The sequence below is a fragment of the Scyliorhinus canicula genome, chromosome 5 (assembly GCF_902713615.1).
Source record: "Scyliorhinus canicula chromosome 5, sScyCan1.1, whole genome shotgun sequence".
In the NCBI taxonomy this organism is placed as follows: domain Eukaryota; kingdom Metazoa; phylum Chordata; class Chondrichthyes; order Carcharhiniformes; family Scyliorhinidae; genus Scyliorhinus; species Scyliorhinus canicula.
Window position 1 is genome coordinate 85,615,345 of NC_052150.1, and position 18,087 is coordinate 85,633,431.

At 40.5% G+C, this 18,087-nt stretch overlaps 1 protein-coding gene across 5 annotated transcripts in view; it reads left to right on the forward strand.

Annotated features, from left to right (window-relative positions):
* The window catches only part of LOC119966101 (sodium bicarbonate cotransporter 3-like), a 182,520-nt gene that overhangs the window by 145,476 nt on the left and 18,957 nt on the right, over positions 1 to 18,087 (forward strand). For 3 of the 5 annotated variants that reach the window (XM_038797312.1, XM_038797313.1, XM_038797315.1), the window contains 7 exons: positions 43 to 156; positions 3,405 to 3,566; positions 4,150 to 4,401; positions 4,718 to 4,786; positions 4,891 to 5,064; positions 10,064 to 10,201; positions 12,821 to 12,850. In XM_038797312.1, the coding sequence (XP_038653240.1) occupies positions 43 to 156; positions 3,405 to 3,566; positions 4,150 to 4,401; positions 4,718 to 4,786; positions 4,891 to 5,064; positions 10,064 to 10,201; positions 12,821 to 12,850 (939 nt within the window). The remainder of the gene's footprint in view (positions 1 to 42; positions 157 to 3,404; positions 3,567 to 4,149; positions 4,402 to 4,717; positions 4,787 to 4,890; positions 5,065 to 10,063; positions 10,202 to 12,820; positions 12,851 to 18,087) is intronic. The other 2 variants (XM_038797314.1, XM_038797316.1) reach the window with 1 other exon arrangement.

Sequence of the window (18,087 nt, forward strand, 5' to 3'; positions counted from 1 at the left end):
TGCAGTACTGTATTTAACAAATTTTGTTCGTTGAAATTGTAGGTGAGAGCCATCATCAGTGATTTTGCTGTGTTTCTTACTATACTTATTATGGTCTTGATTGATTTCCTCGTTGGAGTCCCTTCACCAAAGCTTAAAGTACCTGACAAATTTGAGGTAAGAGTTTTGTTTTTCTTCAAGATGAAGAGATTCTCTGAATATGTTAGTTTTCTTAAGCCTTACTTTATTTTAGAAATTTATTATATATTGATTTGAAAAATAGATAATCTGTGAATGATTAAACATTGTCTTTTCAATGTTGGTATCTTACATACTCAATTGTCACAGAGTCAGGAACTTGTAAGTGGGAAGGAAGTGCAGTTTTTTTAAACTTCCAATAATGGTATTGATTTGTTTAAGTTTCAGGCAATAAATACTTAAAATAAAAGCAAATTATTGTGTATACTGGAATCTGAAACAAAAGCAGAAAATGCTGGACAATCTCAGCAGGTCAGAGAGCATCTGCGGAGTGAGAACAGAGCTAAGATTTCGAGTCTGGATGACTCTTGTCAAAGTACTTTCATGAAGTACTTGCAGTGCTTCGTGAAAGTTAATGTGAAGAAAACAAAAATTTCAGCAAATTTTAAAAGTACATATGAATAATATAAATAATTCAGACTAATACTGCAGAGATTGTTGTATACCTACACTGTGGTATTTCTGGACAGCAAGACATTTTGAGCCAATACATCAGCAGTGGATGTCTCCATCTCAGTCAGCTTAGTGCCAACGAGCTGGAATGTAAGACGGAGAGTCAGACACACAAAGGAGGACGAACATGATCTGGGCAGTTTACTCTAGTGCTAGTTTAGAATGGGATTTGGAGTAAAGGCAAATCAGGTGAATGGAGAATGAAAATCTGGACAAATAGATCCTACCTGACAAGCACAGCGTATTTGCTACTTTTTAGGATAATGGTAAAAACTCTCTGAAGGTTAGCCACAATGCAGAACATGGCATCTTGGAGCAGGAGGCTGTCCAAAAGAGTTTGCTGTGGGTGGGAACATCGGAAGTAGGAGCAGCAGAAGGACATTTGTCCCTCAAGTTTGCTCTGCCATTCAGCTATATCATGGCTGATCTTCTGACTTAATAGCCTTTGCCAACACTATCCACATGTCCCCGATATCATTAGCACCTCGACACTTATCAATCTCTGTCTTAAATATACTTGATGCCAGAGCCAACGCAGCCTTCTTGGATAGAGAAATCCAAAGGTTCACCACCTCCTCGCCGTGCTGCCTGGCTTGTGCAAGCCTCAGCCTGCGCGGTATGGCTCGTGTACCCCTCCTATCGTGCCACACCGCCTGGCCCACGGCCTCTCCTGTACTGCCTGGCCCACGGCCTCCCCTGTGTCGCCGGTTTTGCGCGCTTGCCCGCCTGCCCATCGTCCTTATTCTTCTGGAGTCATTTAGATCCAAAATGTTAATTCTGTTTTTCTCCACAAATGCTGCCAGTAGACCTGCTAAGTTTATCCAGCATTTTCTATCTTTATTACACTTAAGTATCGTATAATTTGTTTCTTATTGCCTCTTCACTGTTGTGTATTATCTTGCAAACAAAATCTAATAGCTTCAGCCTGAATGTGATGGTCTGAAGGTGTGGTATTTATCACTTTTTAGAGATGACTGGGGGAGTGTTGATGTGTTTCATGGGTTCCAAAGAAGAGTCTTATTAGACTCAGAGTGTTAACTCTGTTTCTCTCTCCACAGTTGCTGAATGTTTCCAGTATTTTCTGTTTTTAGTTCAGATTTCCAGCATCATCAGTATTTTGCTTTAATTTTAGTGTTATACAGTAACTTGGATAATTGTTCTCTGGCATACTATTGAAAATATTTGGTGGCTTTTTGCAAATCACCTCAAGAATTAAAAATCTGAACCATATCAGAAAGATTTTGGTTTTTCGTTGGAGGTGGAAAGTCAATGGGAAACTGGTGATTATGGGAAAAGAAGTGTTTTTCTTATTATTCTTTCATGGCCAACCATATCATTATGTGGAGATGCCGGTGTTGGACTGGGGTGAGCACAATAAGAAGTCTTACAACACCGGGTTAAAGTCCAACATGTTTTTTTCAAACACTAGCTTTCGGAGAACTGCTCCTTCACTATAAGAACCGTACACACTTAGATAATTTTATTCTTAAAAAAATGAATTGCTTATCCCTGCCCTGAATCCAACCCTTTTTTATCACTGATCTTGACTATTCAACGCAGTCCTGGCCAGATTCCCCAATTTCTACTCTCGAGGTAATTTAAAACGCAGCCTGTGCCTTATTTTGCAACCAGTACCATTCATCCAGCACCCTGTTCTTGCTGATATACATCAGCTTCTAGTTAAGCAGTTGTTTGATTCTAAAATTATTACCCTCGTCTCTCCCCATCTCTGTAACCTCCTCCAGCCCTATAACGCTACGAGATATCTGCGCTTCTCTGACTCTAGTCTCTTGAGCATCCCTAAATTTTAATTGCTACACCATTGGTGGTCGTGCCTTCAGTTCCTAAGTTCTCTAAATCACTCTACCTCTTTTTCCTTATCTACTTGGTCCAATGTAAAATTTTTCTTTCTGAAGCTCGTGGGACTTACTGTACGAAAGGTACTATACGAGTACAAGTTGGTGTTGTAGCTGAAAAGAGAGCCATTGTAAACATGCTATAAACGTGTGTGTATGTATATATTATTTGCTTTGACAATGCTAATTATAGTGTAAAGTTGAAAACCAAGAACAAATTATGCTATCGTTCATCAAATTATTTGCACACAAATATGCGAACTGGATTTAATCATTTGTATTGACCATAGATTCCACTTGCCTATTCAAAAGACAAAAGTACCTCCTAGTGACCTAGTGGCACTGGGACCAAATGAGTCTTAAATTGAAAATTGTTATTTTGTGCTTTATGTTAAAGGATCAAGTGGGGTCATTGTGCCAATTACACGAGAAAGTAATTTGAAGCCCTGAGTTTCAACTACATACAAGAACCCTTAGATCCATTGGAAAGAAAGTATTTCGTCCATTCCATCTTTATAGAATTAAATACTCATTTTCCAAAGTTGGTCAATGTGCTTTTGAGTTACTTACCCAGCCCTTAAGTGTGCTCTTTCAGTAATATTTGAAAGGAAGTAAAGATGAACGTTATGCTGTTTGTAAAATTTGCTGCTTGTTTTAAACAGTCAGGGAGTTGACCGTTAATGGGCAGGTACAAAATTATTATGTAGATTGTGGATTATCGGAGCTAATTCATTCAACAGTTTCATATGCAGTAAAGTTAACTGGAGTATGCATATGTTGGCTTGTACTATAAACCTTTTTGCTATTTAATGTTTTTGAAGGATTAGTAACGATTGTTTTTTTCACCCTTGCACGTAGCCTACTTCAAATCACAGAGGTTGGTTTATAGACCCACTTGGAGGTAACCCTTGGTGGACCATGCTTGCTGCTTTTGTACCAGCATTGCTATGCACCATCCTTATTTTCATGGATCAACAAATCACAGCAGTTATTATCAATAGAAAAGAGCACAAGCTGAAGGTATTTAGATATCTCCAAAAGTTATAGATTATGTAAATGTGATATATTGCTAGGGAACTTTGGAAACTAGTTCTCCCTCATCCGGTTTTAAATTTTTACTTGGTATATTTTTATGTAAGCTAATGTAAAAACTTGTAATTTTTTCACAGCTCTTGTTGTCAGTGACTTCTCTAAATGACCCTAACATTAAAAAAATGACTGTTTATTATATTTTATAATCCAATAGCATTGACTGATGTTGCATTAAGGAATAATACTGTTACAAGTTGCATGTTTAATGTTGAGGCATTCGTCCTCGGCTTTCTCTTACATGCAGACTTAGCTTAGGCGGTTGTAGCCACCACTGCAGTTTTCTCTCATTTGGGAGAATAGTTATTATTACTTTAGTTTTCTCCTTGACATGCTTTCTTCTTAATTGGAGCAGTAAATACCAATGGACCATTTCAGGGTATTTCACATTTTTGATAATATGTTTAGTCCCTATCCGTGGTCCCCTTATGAACTTCGAAGCACCATCATTCTTTATTTTGTCCTGGCATATACATAATTAGCATGCTGACGTTCTCTGATTGGTGTTTTGCAGAAAGGTTGTGGTTATCACCTTGATTTGTTGATGGTATCTATCATGCTGGGAATATGTTCAATTATGGGCCTTCCCTGGTTTGTGGCTGCTACCGTCCTTTCTATCAGCCACGTCAATAGCTTGAAGGTGGAATCCGAATGCTCAGCACCAGGTGAACAGCCCAAATTCCTGGGCATTCGAGAACAGAGAGTTACAGGCTTACTGATATTCATCCTAATGGGATTGTCTGTTTTTATGACTTCAGTTCTAAAGGTAAGATGGAAGGTACTGAATGGCTGTTGGTATCTTGTAGCATTTTTGGAGTTGTTACAATGAACTAACTGTACTATAGTGATTTGGGTTTTTGAAAAAAGTCATGTTATTTTCTATGAGTGGAAGAATTCAAATTTTGAAACATAGAATATTGGGACAACTTTCAATTTGCCAAATGTACTGTGCTAATCCAAAATTTATGCAGTGTTTTAGCTGCACGTTCACTGTTCAGTAAAGGTATTCAGTATTTATAAAATATAAAATTTGGCCTGTTAAAATCAAATGTTTATTAATAACTAACCATTCTTATTTACAGTTTATCCCAATGCCAGTACTTTATGGTGTCTTTCTTTACATGGGTGCTTCTTCCTTGAGAGGGATTCAGGTATTTGTCACCATGCATAATACAGTTTGAATAATCTTTCAATATTTAATTTTTTTTCTAGTAAATGGATAATGTTCCTAATGGTCAACCATTTTTTTCTCCAGTTTTTTGATCGTATCAAGCTATTTGGGATGCCTGCTAAACACCAGCCTGATTTAATTTACCTGCGCTACGTGCCACTGTGGAAAGTCCATATTTTCACAGTTATTCAGCTTAGCTGTCTTGTTATTCTTTGGGTCATTAAAATCACAGCTGCTGCAGTTGTCTTTCCCATGATGGTGAGATTATTGATCATTTCCATTGTTATTTTTATAAAGCAGCCCCCTCGACTTAGATTTATAGATGACTTTTGAACTGTTTAATTAAACATTGAGGATTAACAGATAGATCTCTATAGACAGTGTTTGAATGGCTTTGTAGTAAATTGATTTTGATTTATTCTTTCAAAAATGGCAAACTGTGAGCTGGATAGTTATGTCTCACTGTTAACCTTTCGCCTAATCTGAAAGAATTGATAATTTGACATTGAGTTTACTAATAATAGGAACCAATAATAGTGGGTTCATTTTTACAAAATAATGGAAATTTTAAATGCCCAGTTCTAGCCAACACTAAAAACGACTATGTTCAAGTCGATAGATCAGAACAGGAAAAGATGCAGGATTCTCCGACCCCCCACCCGGGTCGGAGAATCGCCCGGGGCCGGCGTCAATCCCGCCCCCGCCGTGTCCCGAATTCTCCGCCCTCCCGAGATTCGGCGGGGGCGGGAATCGCGCCGATCGGCGGGCCCCTGCGGCGATTCTCTGGCCCGCGATGGCCCAAAGTCCTGCCACTGACTAACCTCTCCCACCGGCGTGGATTAAACCACCTCTCTTACCGGCGGGATTGGTGGCGCGGGTGGGCGCCGGGGTCTGGGATGGGGGGGGGGGGGGATCTGACCCCGGGGGGGTGCCCCCACGGTAGCCTGGCCCATGATCAGGGCCCACCAATCGGCGGGCGGGCCTGTGCCGTGGGGGCACTCTTTTTCTTCCGCCTTCGCCATGGTCTTCACCATGGCAGAGGTGGAAGAGACACCCTCCCCTGCGCATGTACTGATATGACGTCAGCAGCCGCTGATGCTCCGGCGCATGCGCGGACTTACGCCGGCCAGCAAAGTCCTTTCGGCCCCGGCTGGCGTGGCGCCAAAGGCCGTTCATGCCAGCCGGCGGAATGGGAACCATTCCGGCCCGGATCTAGCCCCTCAATGTGAGGGCTTGGCCCCTAAAGGTGCAGAGCACCTTTGGAGCGGCCCGACGTCGGAGTGGTTCACGCCACTCCAACACGCCGGGACCCCCCAACCTGCCGGGTAGGGGAGAATCCCGGCCAAGATCTTTCAACCTCGAGTTCTAAATGGTCTAGTTTTAATTTTAAAATTAGTGTACTCTGCTCCAGATTTTGCCCATGAACAAAAATGGTTTCTCTGTATCTAGCCTATCAAATCCAAATCTCTTCATAAACATCTCACTTTAACACCTTGGTTAGATCACTCTCCCAAATTCATGAGGGACAAAGTTTATGCAGTCAATGTTCGTATTGAACCTTTTTAGCTCCGTATCATTCTGATTTTTATCTATGCTGCACTCCCTCCAAAGCTAGTATAATCGATAAAATGGTGCAGTGCCTAAAGCTGTTTCCAGTACTTCAGTTGGGGTCCGACAACTGAAATATTAATTGTTCATTTTCTTTCTCCCAGCACCCTTGAAATACAAGCCAACATTTTATTCGCCTATTTGATTACTTTTGCTACTTTTACACTTGACTTTGATTAGTTTACTTACCTGGCTCATTTATTTTGTTTGTTTAAAACTATGGACTTTATTTTCTTATTGGGTATCTGAGATTTTAAACTTTGTCTACTTTTATTATGACACCTCGATCTCATTGCTGTTCTACATCTTCGAGTCTCTTCAAAAATTAAGAAAATATTGGGCCATAACCTCCTGGCACCCCAGCGCTGCGGTTGTGTGTGGGGGGATACCCCAATGATGCGCTGGGGAATCCGTCTTGGAAGTTCCCACATAAGGATTTACCCAGCAATTGCCCTGAAGGTCCAACTTCCCCCGGATAATTGTGCTGGACTGGGAACCAAACAACCAAGTGATTTAAATCGCAAACTCAGTATGGTTCTGCCACTTTAACCCTCCTAGTTTTTCTGAAAGAGTTAGAAGGAAAAAGAGCACCTTTAACTTAGGAGTAAGTCAAAGACCCAGACCGAGCCCTGCACAGGACTCACCCCGCACACACCATTCCCCATCCTGATTCCCCCAGAGGAACCCCTCTCATCCAACCGAACACGCACACTCCCTGCCGATGCCTGAACCCTCATATCCCGTTCACTTATCATTGAAACAGGCCTCTCCCTTTCAATTGTCCCTTTAAACCCACCTACTTTATGGCAGCTAGTGCCATAATAAGGGTTTGTGTCTTCTTCTTTGCACTTCTTTTGTACCTCACTCCTGGAGCCTCGGAACTACTTCGCTCTTTTTGTCTCGCCCGGTTTGAGTGAGGAAGCTTGTGCCAGATGGGGGCTTTGGCATTCCAGTGAAGGTAAGTTGCTATGAAGTTGCAATCCGCTGGTGATTTCACTCCGAGGAAGTTACGGGCCGTTATGATTTATCTTTCTCGGATCCAAAATTGATGACTTGACACATTGTTATGATCCAGTTAGGAAACAATAACTTTTTGATTAAAGTAGACAAAGTTTAACATCTCAGATACCCAATAAGAAAATAAAGTCCATGGTTTTAAACAAACAAAATAAATGAGCCAGGTAAGTAAAATGATTTCCAATTTCTATCTTGTTAATTCACCCCATCTCTCGAGGACCACAGAGTGTGGGTTCTGACTGCCAGATTCATAGTGTCTCTTCATTCTGACTGATCTGTCTTTGTTTCGACTATGAATTTTCAGAGAGAGCATGCTTCTTTTCCGTCCTCAGCCTTCGCCTGGGGATCGAGTTGCCCCTGCAGCTGCTCGCCTCGATAACCTAAGCTAAAAGGTGTGCTAATAGTAGTGGTTTACTGGCTGCTGCTGCTGGCTATCTAGCCTGGCCTCTGCCTTCGCCAGTCAGGTTTAAACCAAGCCCTGGCCTCTGGCTCTGGTTGACTCACCCCGCTGAGCACCTTTGCCTCTGGCTGTCGGGCTGAAACTTGGCTGCTGCTTCACTCAATAACGTTCTGAAACTTCACACCTGACAATCAGGACATCCTTCTAAACTGCCCTTAAGTTTCCACCATCTCTCAACATCTGGGGCATTTTTTTTCCCACTCAAATAAGCCGATCAGTAAATTTAGAGCTACGAGGCTATGAGTGGTGCTCCCACATCGCTGAAGGTGGCTTCCCCATTGGCTGGGGCCGCACCCTGCAGCGCCGTATGTTTAATTGCAGGTCTGCCTCTGGGGCTAGGGCAATCATCCCCTTTAGTCTGCCATTCAATAAGATGATGGCTTATCTAATAGTAACCTCAAATCTGCACTCCACCTACTCCCAATAACCTTTGCTTACCAAGAATCAATCCACCTCTGCCTTAAAAATATTGAAAGACACTGTTTTCACAATCTTTTCAGGAGGAAGGTTCCAAAGACTCACCATAGAGTCATAGAATTTACAGTGCAGAAGGAGGCCATTCGGCCCATCAAGTCTGCACCGGCTCTTGGAAAGATCAGCATGCCTAAGCCCACACATTCCCCCTATCCCTGTAACCCAGTAACCCCACATAACCTTTGTGTTTTTGGACACTTAGGACAATTTAGCGTGGTCAATTCACCCAACCTGCACATCTTTGGACTGTGGGAGGAAACCGGAGCACCCGGAGGAAACACAGACACGAAGAGAATGTGCAGACTCCACACAGACCGTGACCCAAGCTGGGAATCTAACCTGGGACCCTGGTGCTGTGAAGCAACTGTGCTAACCACTGTGCTGCCATGCTGCCCTATCACCCTTTGTAAGAATTTTGCCTCATTTGGTTTAAAATCGGTGACCCCTTATTTTTAAACAGTGACTTCCCCCTGGTTCTAGATTCTCCCACAAGAGGGAGCATTCTCTCCACATCCTGCCTGTTAAGACCTCCCGAACTTGTATGTTTCAATCAAATCGCCTCTTACTCTTCTAAACTCCAGCAAATACAATCCTAGCCTGTCTAATCTTCCCCCATAGAGCAACCCATCTATTCCATGTATTAGTCTGGGTAAACCTTCCCTGAACTGCTTCCAACTTTGAACTGCTTCCAATGTATTTGCATCTTTCCTTAACTAAGGTGACTGTACACAATACTCCAAATGTAGTCTCACTAGAGTCCTGTACAACTGAAATATAACTTTCCTACTTTTGTATTAAGTTCCCCTCACAATAAATGATAGCATTCTGTTAGCTTTCCCAATTACTTGCTGTACCGGTATACTAACCTTTTGTGATTCACGCACTAGGGTGCCCGAACCCTCTGCACCTCAGAACTTCGCAAACTGTCACCATTTTGATACATTTTCATTTTTCATGCTAAAATGGTCAATTTCACTTTTTCCCACATTATACTTTATTTACTAGATCTTTCCCCACTCATTTAATCTATCCATATTTTTTGTAGTCTCCTTATGTCCTCTTCACAACTTAACTTTCCTACCTATCTTTGTATCCACAGCAAATTTGGTAAACATCTCTTGAATCCTTTCAAGTGATTTATATAAATTGTAAACGTTGAGGTCGCAGCACTGATCCCTGTGGCACATCACTAGTTGCATCTTGCTAACCTGAAAAAGACCCATTTATGTCTATTCTTAGCTTCCTGTTAGCCAGTCAATCTTCTATTCATGCCAATACATTACCCTTATGAGATGAACATTTATTTTCTGCAATAACCTTTGATGTGGCAATACGTTACGAGTTCCACATGAGTGAAAATTATTATGTTCTTGCTGCCAACATTGGGGAATCTGTTTAAAATGGGGGTTGTACCAGTGGATGGAAAAAAATGCTAACAGCACCAATCTTTAAGTGAGGGCCGAGAGATGACCCATGGTGTTTAGGACAGTGAGCCTAACTTGCATTATGCAATGACTAAAAAGCATCCCGAAAGGCAGTACAGTAAAAAAAGAAGCAATCAACACTTGTGAAGGAGATGTCAAAGTAAGAGTGAGCGGGGAAGAAGTCCAAACAACAGGGACCAAGAAAACAAATTGTGAAACACTGACGGAGATGGGTGGCAATGTACCAAACTAATCCTTTGCTGTTTGTTGGCAGGTTCTTGCTCTGGTGTTTATCCGCAAACTCTTGGACTTCTGCTTTACCAAACGAGAGCTTAGCTGGTTAGATGATTTAATGCCTGAAAGCAAGAAAAAGAAATTGGAAGATATGCAGAAAAAGAAAAAGGAAACTGAGGTATGTCAACAGACCTTTTGAGATCTAAACAGGCTTGCAATCTGTTTCTAGTGAGTCCAATCATGAGCTGTACTGTTAATACAATGTGTCGGTCTCTGCTTTTTTCTATCTCTTGATGCATTCGTTGCTGATCCTGTAAAGATGATCATTGCTTGGATATCTATCATCATGGAATTAAGGATTTTATGCAGAGGTCTTGAGCAATATTCTATCTTTTTTCCCCCTTCTAGTTTACTTATTTTAATTTGAATAAATTTTCTCTGAGTGTTTTATGTGCAGTATATGAATCAGGTTAAGAATATATCTGTTCAGATCTGTTGCATGCAATCTTTAACAAAACACAGTAGTTACTTATTCCTCTCTTTTTCTCTTGGTCACCCAAGAACAGTATGCAATGCAGAGTTTAAAACCATGCTGTGAATGTTATCATGATTGGTGCCATTTTAATATTGAAACTCAAAGCTGCAATAACATACAGGAGAGCAGAATATTAAATGCCACAAATAAATTCTTAAACAATAGTAATTTACTCATGCATAATACATTTGATTATACTAAATCTTAAATGTTTAAAAATAATGTGCTTTTAAGTCATGGAGGATCCAGTTCATTGTTGGGTGAATTGTGCGCGAGCCCCAAATCTGGCTCTGTGCCGGGCTGATCGCAAGTCCCACCGGGCGGGTTCCAGATCTGAATATGTAAATGAGCCGTATAACTAATTTAAATACCGGACTTCAGATTCACCCGGTGCCTGTGACTCAACAGTCGTGCCTGGGAGACTTCGCCAAGGTGCCGTTTAGTTCTGGTCCACACACACCAGTTGTAACTGCATCTGGGGGTGGGGTCCTTCCAGGCCATTAGAGAACCCCCGAATGGTCTGGGGCGGGTCAGGATGGCACCCTGGAACTCCCTTGGCTCCTTGGCAGTGCCCAGATGCCAGGATGACGCTCCCAGGGGCCAGACCCAGGTGGCAACAAAAAGGACAGAGCTCCGGCACAAAAGGATAAATATGCCTACATTTAAATTGAATTCCGGAACAAAAGGATAAATGTGCCTACATTTAAATTGAATTCCGGAACAAAAGGATAAATGTGCCTACATTTAAATTGACCTCGGGCATGATGAAACTAATTTAGTGCAAAAATGAACCATCATAATCTTTATTAACAGATTTCCTGGTCTGAAGTCTAATTATAACTTGACAGATAATTATAGCTGGGTATGAACTGCTGAGATCATTCACAGGGTATAACCTGTGAATTTCTAGGCAGGTTAATAACTGGCTTTCTCTTAAAATTGTTGGTCCTTCCTGTTGAAAATATCACTTTGGAGGGTACCAGAGATTAGATTTTTAAAATAAAGACCGTTGCATTATCTAATCCATTGTGGTCAGATATAAATTATAGTTTTTCTGTTGGCTCCTTCAAAAATAATCCACAGTGAAAAGTGACTTTAAAAAAAGCCATGCTTGCGTGGCACATATATTTGCCCTCATGCTATTTACTTTACAAATTATTAGGTTCCTCTAAGTCTCTTCCACATAACCATGTACAGTTTACTTTTATGATTCTGTCTCTATTTACTTTGCTAGTGGAAGGTTTTGCATAACTATTCGTTGACTTTCACCAAAGTTTTAAAATACACAAGTCAAATAATGTTATTCAAATTAGCTATATGACTTCCAGAGATCTCCTTCATTCCCAGTCTTGGTAGCACAGAAACTAGTTGAATGCTGTTAACATCTCCTACTCCATTTGTATCAGACAGCAGTTTGCTACGGCAAAGTGGTTATATTCTTAAATTATAGGTCCAAAATGCCATTACTGTTGAAGGTTACTGCTTGAGATTGCCATTTCATTTTGGCCATGTGAATTCCTCATTGATCTATATTTACATGAAAAGGACAAATTTAGAATTTGGCAAAGTATATTGGAAATGGTTGTGCAACATAAATGGGATACTTGTCTGTACTTATCCTTAAACTTCTCAGTTAGAAGCCTGACCAGATAACTATCCGGTTCTTACTTAAAATAATGAACTGACATGGCATCAGCTGATTTAGCTAAGCGGTTGCACCGTATATCCACTACTCTGCGTGGGGGTCTTCTATTTTCTTCGTAGTCTTTCTTGGGGCTTGTACAATACCCATTGCACCAAAATAGCTGTGGATCACTAATTAATGTACATAACCTGCTTGCACTTGGTTCTCCAATGGAAACAATTAAGCTGAGCCAGTGTCTCTTTCTAACTGAGAGCAAAATTTCAATTGTGGTTCCATTGTCAAGTGTTTCTGGACATTGTTCTTTTACTAGATATAATCTAGTAATGACACAAGAGCTGTAAACACTATGGCATGGTAGCAGATAATAAACAATATTCCTATTAACAGAATAAACTGGATGATAAGGGACATAGACGATCAAAATGATAAATTCTGGAGGTATGCTTTTGTTTATGGTATTGCAGCTTTAATTCAATTTACTGTCACCGCTGTTCCGCCTGGCAGTTTAAAACCTGACGGTGAACAGGTTCACACGAGGTTTCCCTGCTTGCTTCATGTAATTTCTGAAGGGACTGACCTCTGTCTGCTTTTTCTCCTGCTCACTCAATTTGCTCTAGAAAACGAAGAATGGATCTAAATCATCATGGGTATGTTTTTGGTTATTTATAATGAATTATTTCAGAAGTATGAAGAGAGACAAATGTGTGGATTATATTCTACTTCATCCATTGTCTCCAACAAGCACAATTATTCTTTATTGACTTTCAATTGAAATTGAATAAATGATTTATAGAGAGGACAGTGATGCAATGAAAGGCTGATGATGGGGCAGCATGGTAGCATAGTAATTAGCACAGTTGCTTCACAGCTCCAGGGTCCCAGGTTCGATTCCCGGCTGGGTCACTATCTGTGTGGAATCTGCACATTCTCCCTGTGTCTGCGTGGGTTTCCTCTGGGAACTCCGGTTTCCTCCCAAGTCCAAAGATGTGTGGGTTAGGTGGATTGGCCATGCTAAATTGCCCTTAGTGTCTAAAATAAAATGTTAAGTGGGGATTACTGGGTTACGGGGACAGGGTAGATATGTGGGCTTCAGTAGGGTGCTGTTTGTAAGGGCCGGTGCGGACCCGATAGGCTGACTGGCTCCTTCCGCACTGTAAATTCTATGATTCTATGAAACTTACACATGGAAGGCGTGGGTTAGCTCAGTGAGCTAGACAGCTGGTTTGTGATGCAGAGCAAGGGTTCAATTCCCGTGCTGGCTGAGGTTATTCATGAGGACTCCACCTTCTCAACTTTGCCCTTCGTCCTCAAAGGGGAAGTCATCTGGGACTATAGCGACTTTACTTTTACTCATTTGGGTCCATGTTACTGCTGCAACCCAAATATTTGAAAATATATTCTGGATTGTCATTTTATCTGTGTTTTGAATCAAAATGCAGCAATTTCCTGGAATATTTTTAAGTCGGAAGAATGGCATGTAAAGAAAATGCACATCTTAGTCTTAATTTCCGGATATAACATTCCTACCAGAGGCCTAAAACAAAATAAAACATGTTATTTGTTTATTAATGCCAACAAATCCCTCGATTTGAAATGCAGCCACTCGGTAGCTTTTTATAGTAATTTGTTGAAAGTTGATTTTATTTAAACTCACTTATTAATGCTACGGAAAACTGTGCAGTGCCTTTTCTCTCTTTGAAAGGTAAGTAGCTTATCGTCATGTTGACAGCTGGCTCATTTTTAAGGTTTTTTTAGTTATATTACAATTTCTTGTCAAATCCTTAATCCGATCAAACTATTGATTTCTGTCAAATGTTGGTTACTTATTATCTTTAGAAAATTTGTAAAACTTTGTGGTTTTCAATTCTGGTCAGCAATTTATTTGCAGTGACAATTTTTGTGCAAACGAAATATGGTTTGTATAGGTTCTGATTATTAAATAGATCATGGTTCGATTATAGTACTTGCACTTTGATGTCAAAGTTTGTTCAGGCACAACATTAGTGCAGCACATTGCATTGTCCAAGGGTGTGTTGTTCAAATCTGACATTAAATCAACCCTGTCTGCTCATACATAAATAAAAGATCCCATTGCTCTATTCAAAGAACAGTGCATTTCCCTGGGTGTCCTGGTCAACATTTATCAGTCGATCAAAACCACCAAGAACTGATTAACTGATCATTGATCTAACTTCCCGTTATGACATTTTGCGGTGTACAAATTGGCTGCTTTGTTTACCTACTTAACACCACTGAGGATGTGACTGGTGCCATATTTTTTTTTTCTTGTTAGATTTCAGTCTTCTACAGAAATATATTCCACTAACAGGTGAAAAATATGGGATATAAAAAATGTTTTTAGTTGGATAGACTGTTTGATACAGCACATGGTGAAATCTCATTCCAGATTGATGTTTCTATCCAGACATGCCAGTTGTTGTAGATGGATCAGTTCATTGGAAGATCCTACACTCTGGTGCTGGTTTAGCTCGCTTGGCTAAATCGCTGGCTTTTAAAGCAGACCAAGCAGGCCAGCAGCACGGTTCGATTCCCGTACCAGCCTCCCCGGACAGGCGCCGGAATGTGGCGACTAGGGGCTTTTCACAGTAACTTCATTGAAGCCTACTCGTGACAACAAGCGATTTTCATTTCATTTCATTTTCATTAAAAGATGGGCCCACATAAATGCTAATAACGGAATTTCAGCTTCTTCCAGACCAAACTCTAAATGCAAGTTGCATGTATTGAAGCAAACATAATTTAAAAGCCTGTATAACTAACAGGTCAGCAACTTCTCCAATACTTCACTTTTTGCCTTCCTCTCAAATTTCAGTTTTGTATTTTCTATTCACCTGATGCGTAAGAGAAGGAATACTTTATCTCCTCACAGGATCCTTAGGACTACATTAATTGACTTGTCTGCAGAATGAACTGTTTCAACTGATCAAAAATAGCATTGAACGGACAAAAAAAGGGGACACTTTTTTCAATGTACGTTAAGAAATTATTTGTGTAAGCCCTCTCCTTAAAAATGAAGGAGACTATATTCATGGTACTCATGATTCAGATTTTATATAATGCTTAATTTCCATTTCTGCTTTCGGGCAGGTGGCAATTCCTTTTATTAAGGAGAATAAGATGGTTTGGGCTGAAGATATTACATAGGAAATATGGCACAGAGACAGGACATTTGGCCTAACCAGTCCATGTTGGTACTAATGCTCCAATTAAGCCCCCTCCCATTTTTCCTCATCTAAATCTATCATTGTAACACTCCATTTCCTTCTCCCGTATTTACTTGTCTAGCTTTCCCTTAAATACACCTATACTATTCGCCTCATGCATAGAATCATAGAATTTACAGTTCAAAAGAAGGCCATTTGGCCAATTGAGTCTACACTGGCCTCTGATAGAGCATTCTACCTCAGCCAACACCTCCACTCTACCCACATGACCCAGCAACCCTACCTAACATTTGGACACTACGGGGCAATTTAGCGTGACCAATCCACCTAACCCGCACATCTTTCGACCGTGGGAGGAAACCGGAGCACCCGGAGGAAACCCACGCAGTACACTGGGAGAACTTGCAGACTCCGAACAAACAGTGACCTAAGCTGGGAATCGAACCTGGGTCCCTTACGCTGTGAAGCAACTGTGATAACCACTGTGCTACCGTGCACTTGCTGCGATAGTGAGTTCCACATTCTCACAATTCTGGGTAAACAAATATCTTCTGAATTATGTTTCCTTTGATTCAGCTCTTCCCCACACGTATATTGTTCTGTACCCACTCTGTAAAAATGATTCATAATTTTTAACTCCCTATTTGGTCACCCATCAGTCTTCTATTTTCAAGAGAAAAGAGACTTGGCGTGTTCATCATTTCCTGATATTTCTAGTAACATATTTCTAGTAACATATTTTCTAACCCTTTCCAGTGCCTCTATGTCCTTTTCAAAATTTGGCATCAGTGTTGCATGTTGTACTCGAATGACAGTCCAGTTGGTGGGACATGACGATCCTGTTGTTAAGGAATGCTATTTGAGCAGGGCAAATGGAACGTTTTTTTTTGTTCCCCAATTATTGCTCCACTTATTCTTCATCACATTTCACTACAGCCTAGATTTTCCACATTGGCTGCAGTTGATATTTGAACGAATAGTGCTGAGTTTTACACAATTAAATAAAAGTGTACTTTTAGGACTTGGACAGGTTAGGAGAGTGGGCAAAGAAGTGGCAGATGGAATACAATATGTAAAAGTGTGAGGTTATGCATTTTGGCAGTAAGAATGGAGCATAGACTATTTTCTAAATGGGAAAAGGCCTAGAAAATCAAAAGCACAAAGGGACTTGGAGTCCGAGTTCAAGATTCTTTCCAGGTAAACGTGCAGGTTCAGTCGGCAGTTAGAAAGCCAAATGCAATGTTAGCCTTCATGTTGAGAGGGTTAGAATACATGAGCAGGGATGTACTTCTAAGGCAGTAGAGTAGACTTAGAGGGGATGTTTCCACTAGTAGGAAAAATTAGAACCCGAGGACACCGTCAGAATGAAGGGACGATCCTTTAAAACTCAGATGAGGAAGAATTTCTTCAGTCAGAGGGTGGGGACTCTGTGGAACTCTTTGCCGCAGAAGGCTGTGGAGGCCAAATCATGGAGTGTCTTTATGACAGAGATAGATATGTTTTTGATTAAAGGGGGTCAGGGGTTATGGGGAGAAGGCAGGAGAATGGGTATGAGAAACATATCAGCCATGATTGAAAGGCAGAGCAGACTCGATGGGGGTGAATGGCCTAATTCTGCTCCTAGGTCTTATGGTCGGTATATTAGCACAGTTTCAACTGTAGATTTTGGGTGATGAAGGGAAAACATTCGCAGAAATAGAAAAATATAAGTTAAATTTAAAGAAAAGAATGCAATTAAAAAGTGAAAAAAAAACGTTTTGGAAGTCTTTAGAAAGGTACTGAAAAATATCAGGTTAGATGGGTCGGGAGGGAGGGGGGAACCATTTGATGTAGTGTATATTGATTGAAGGGTGGTCTCATTGAAACATGTAATTCTTAAAATGCTTTTTTTCGGACATTTACCCGGGCTCAGGAGTACAGAGCTGGCGACCTCAGAAAAAGGCAATTTAGGACTGTGATGAGAAGAAATTTCTTCACTCAAAGCATTGTAGGTTTTTGCAATTCTCTACACTAGAAGGCTGTGGATGCTTATTTGTTGAAGTATTCAAGACCACAGATGGATAGGTTTTTGGATACAAAGATAATTGATAAATATGGGAATAGTGCAGTAAAGTGAAGCTGAGGTAGGAAATCAGTCATCGTTATGATGAATTGTGTTGCTGCCATGAGAGGCAGAATGGTTACCTCCTGTTCCTATGTTATATCACAAAAATTAAGGAGCTTCACTGGAATAGAATTCCTGTCCTTTCCCAATAGATAGAAGAATTCCAGATTTGCAATTCATGAAATTAATTGAAAAATTGTTTCACCAAGGAAAGCAAGTGTGAGCCTGAGATACATATTAATTACTTATTGGTTCAAACCTTTGCACACAGTTTACTGGACCATGTGGATCTGTCCTGCTTTGGTTCAAACTTGGCATAGATTTTTTTTAACATATGTCTGGATTCGAGTATTCACTTATCTGCAGTGGTGCAGATATAATTTTCAAATTAGCAGGTCATAAATATGGCTGATTCCAGTTTTCAGTTCACATACTTCTGTATGATTGCCTGTGTGTGTATGCTTTCATCAATATTTTTATATAGATGCGCACGCGCGGGCATGCACACACCCCTTTAATCATATTTTGTTTTAATGTTTTAAGTTTCTTTTGAGATTGACACATTCCTTTAAGGAACTACATTTTTAATTTATCC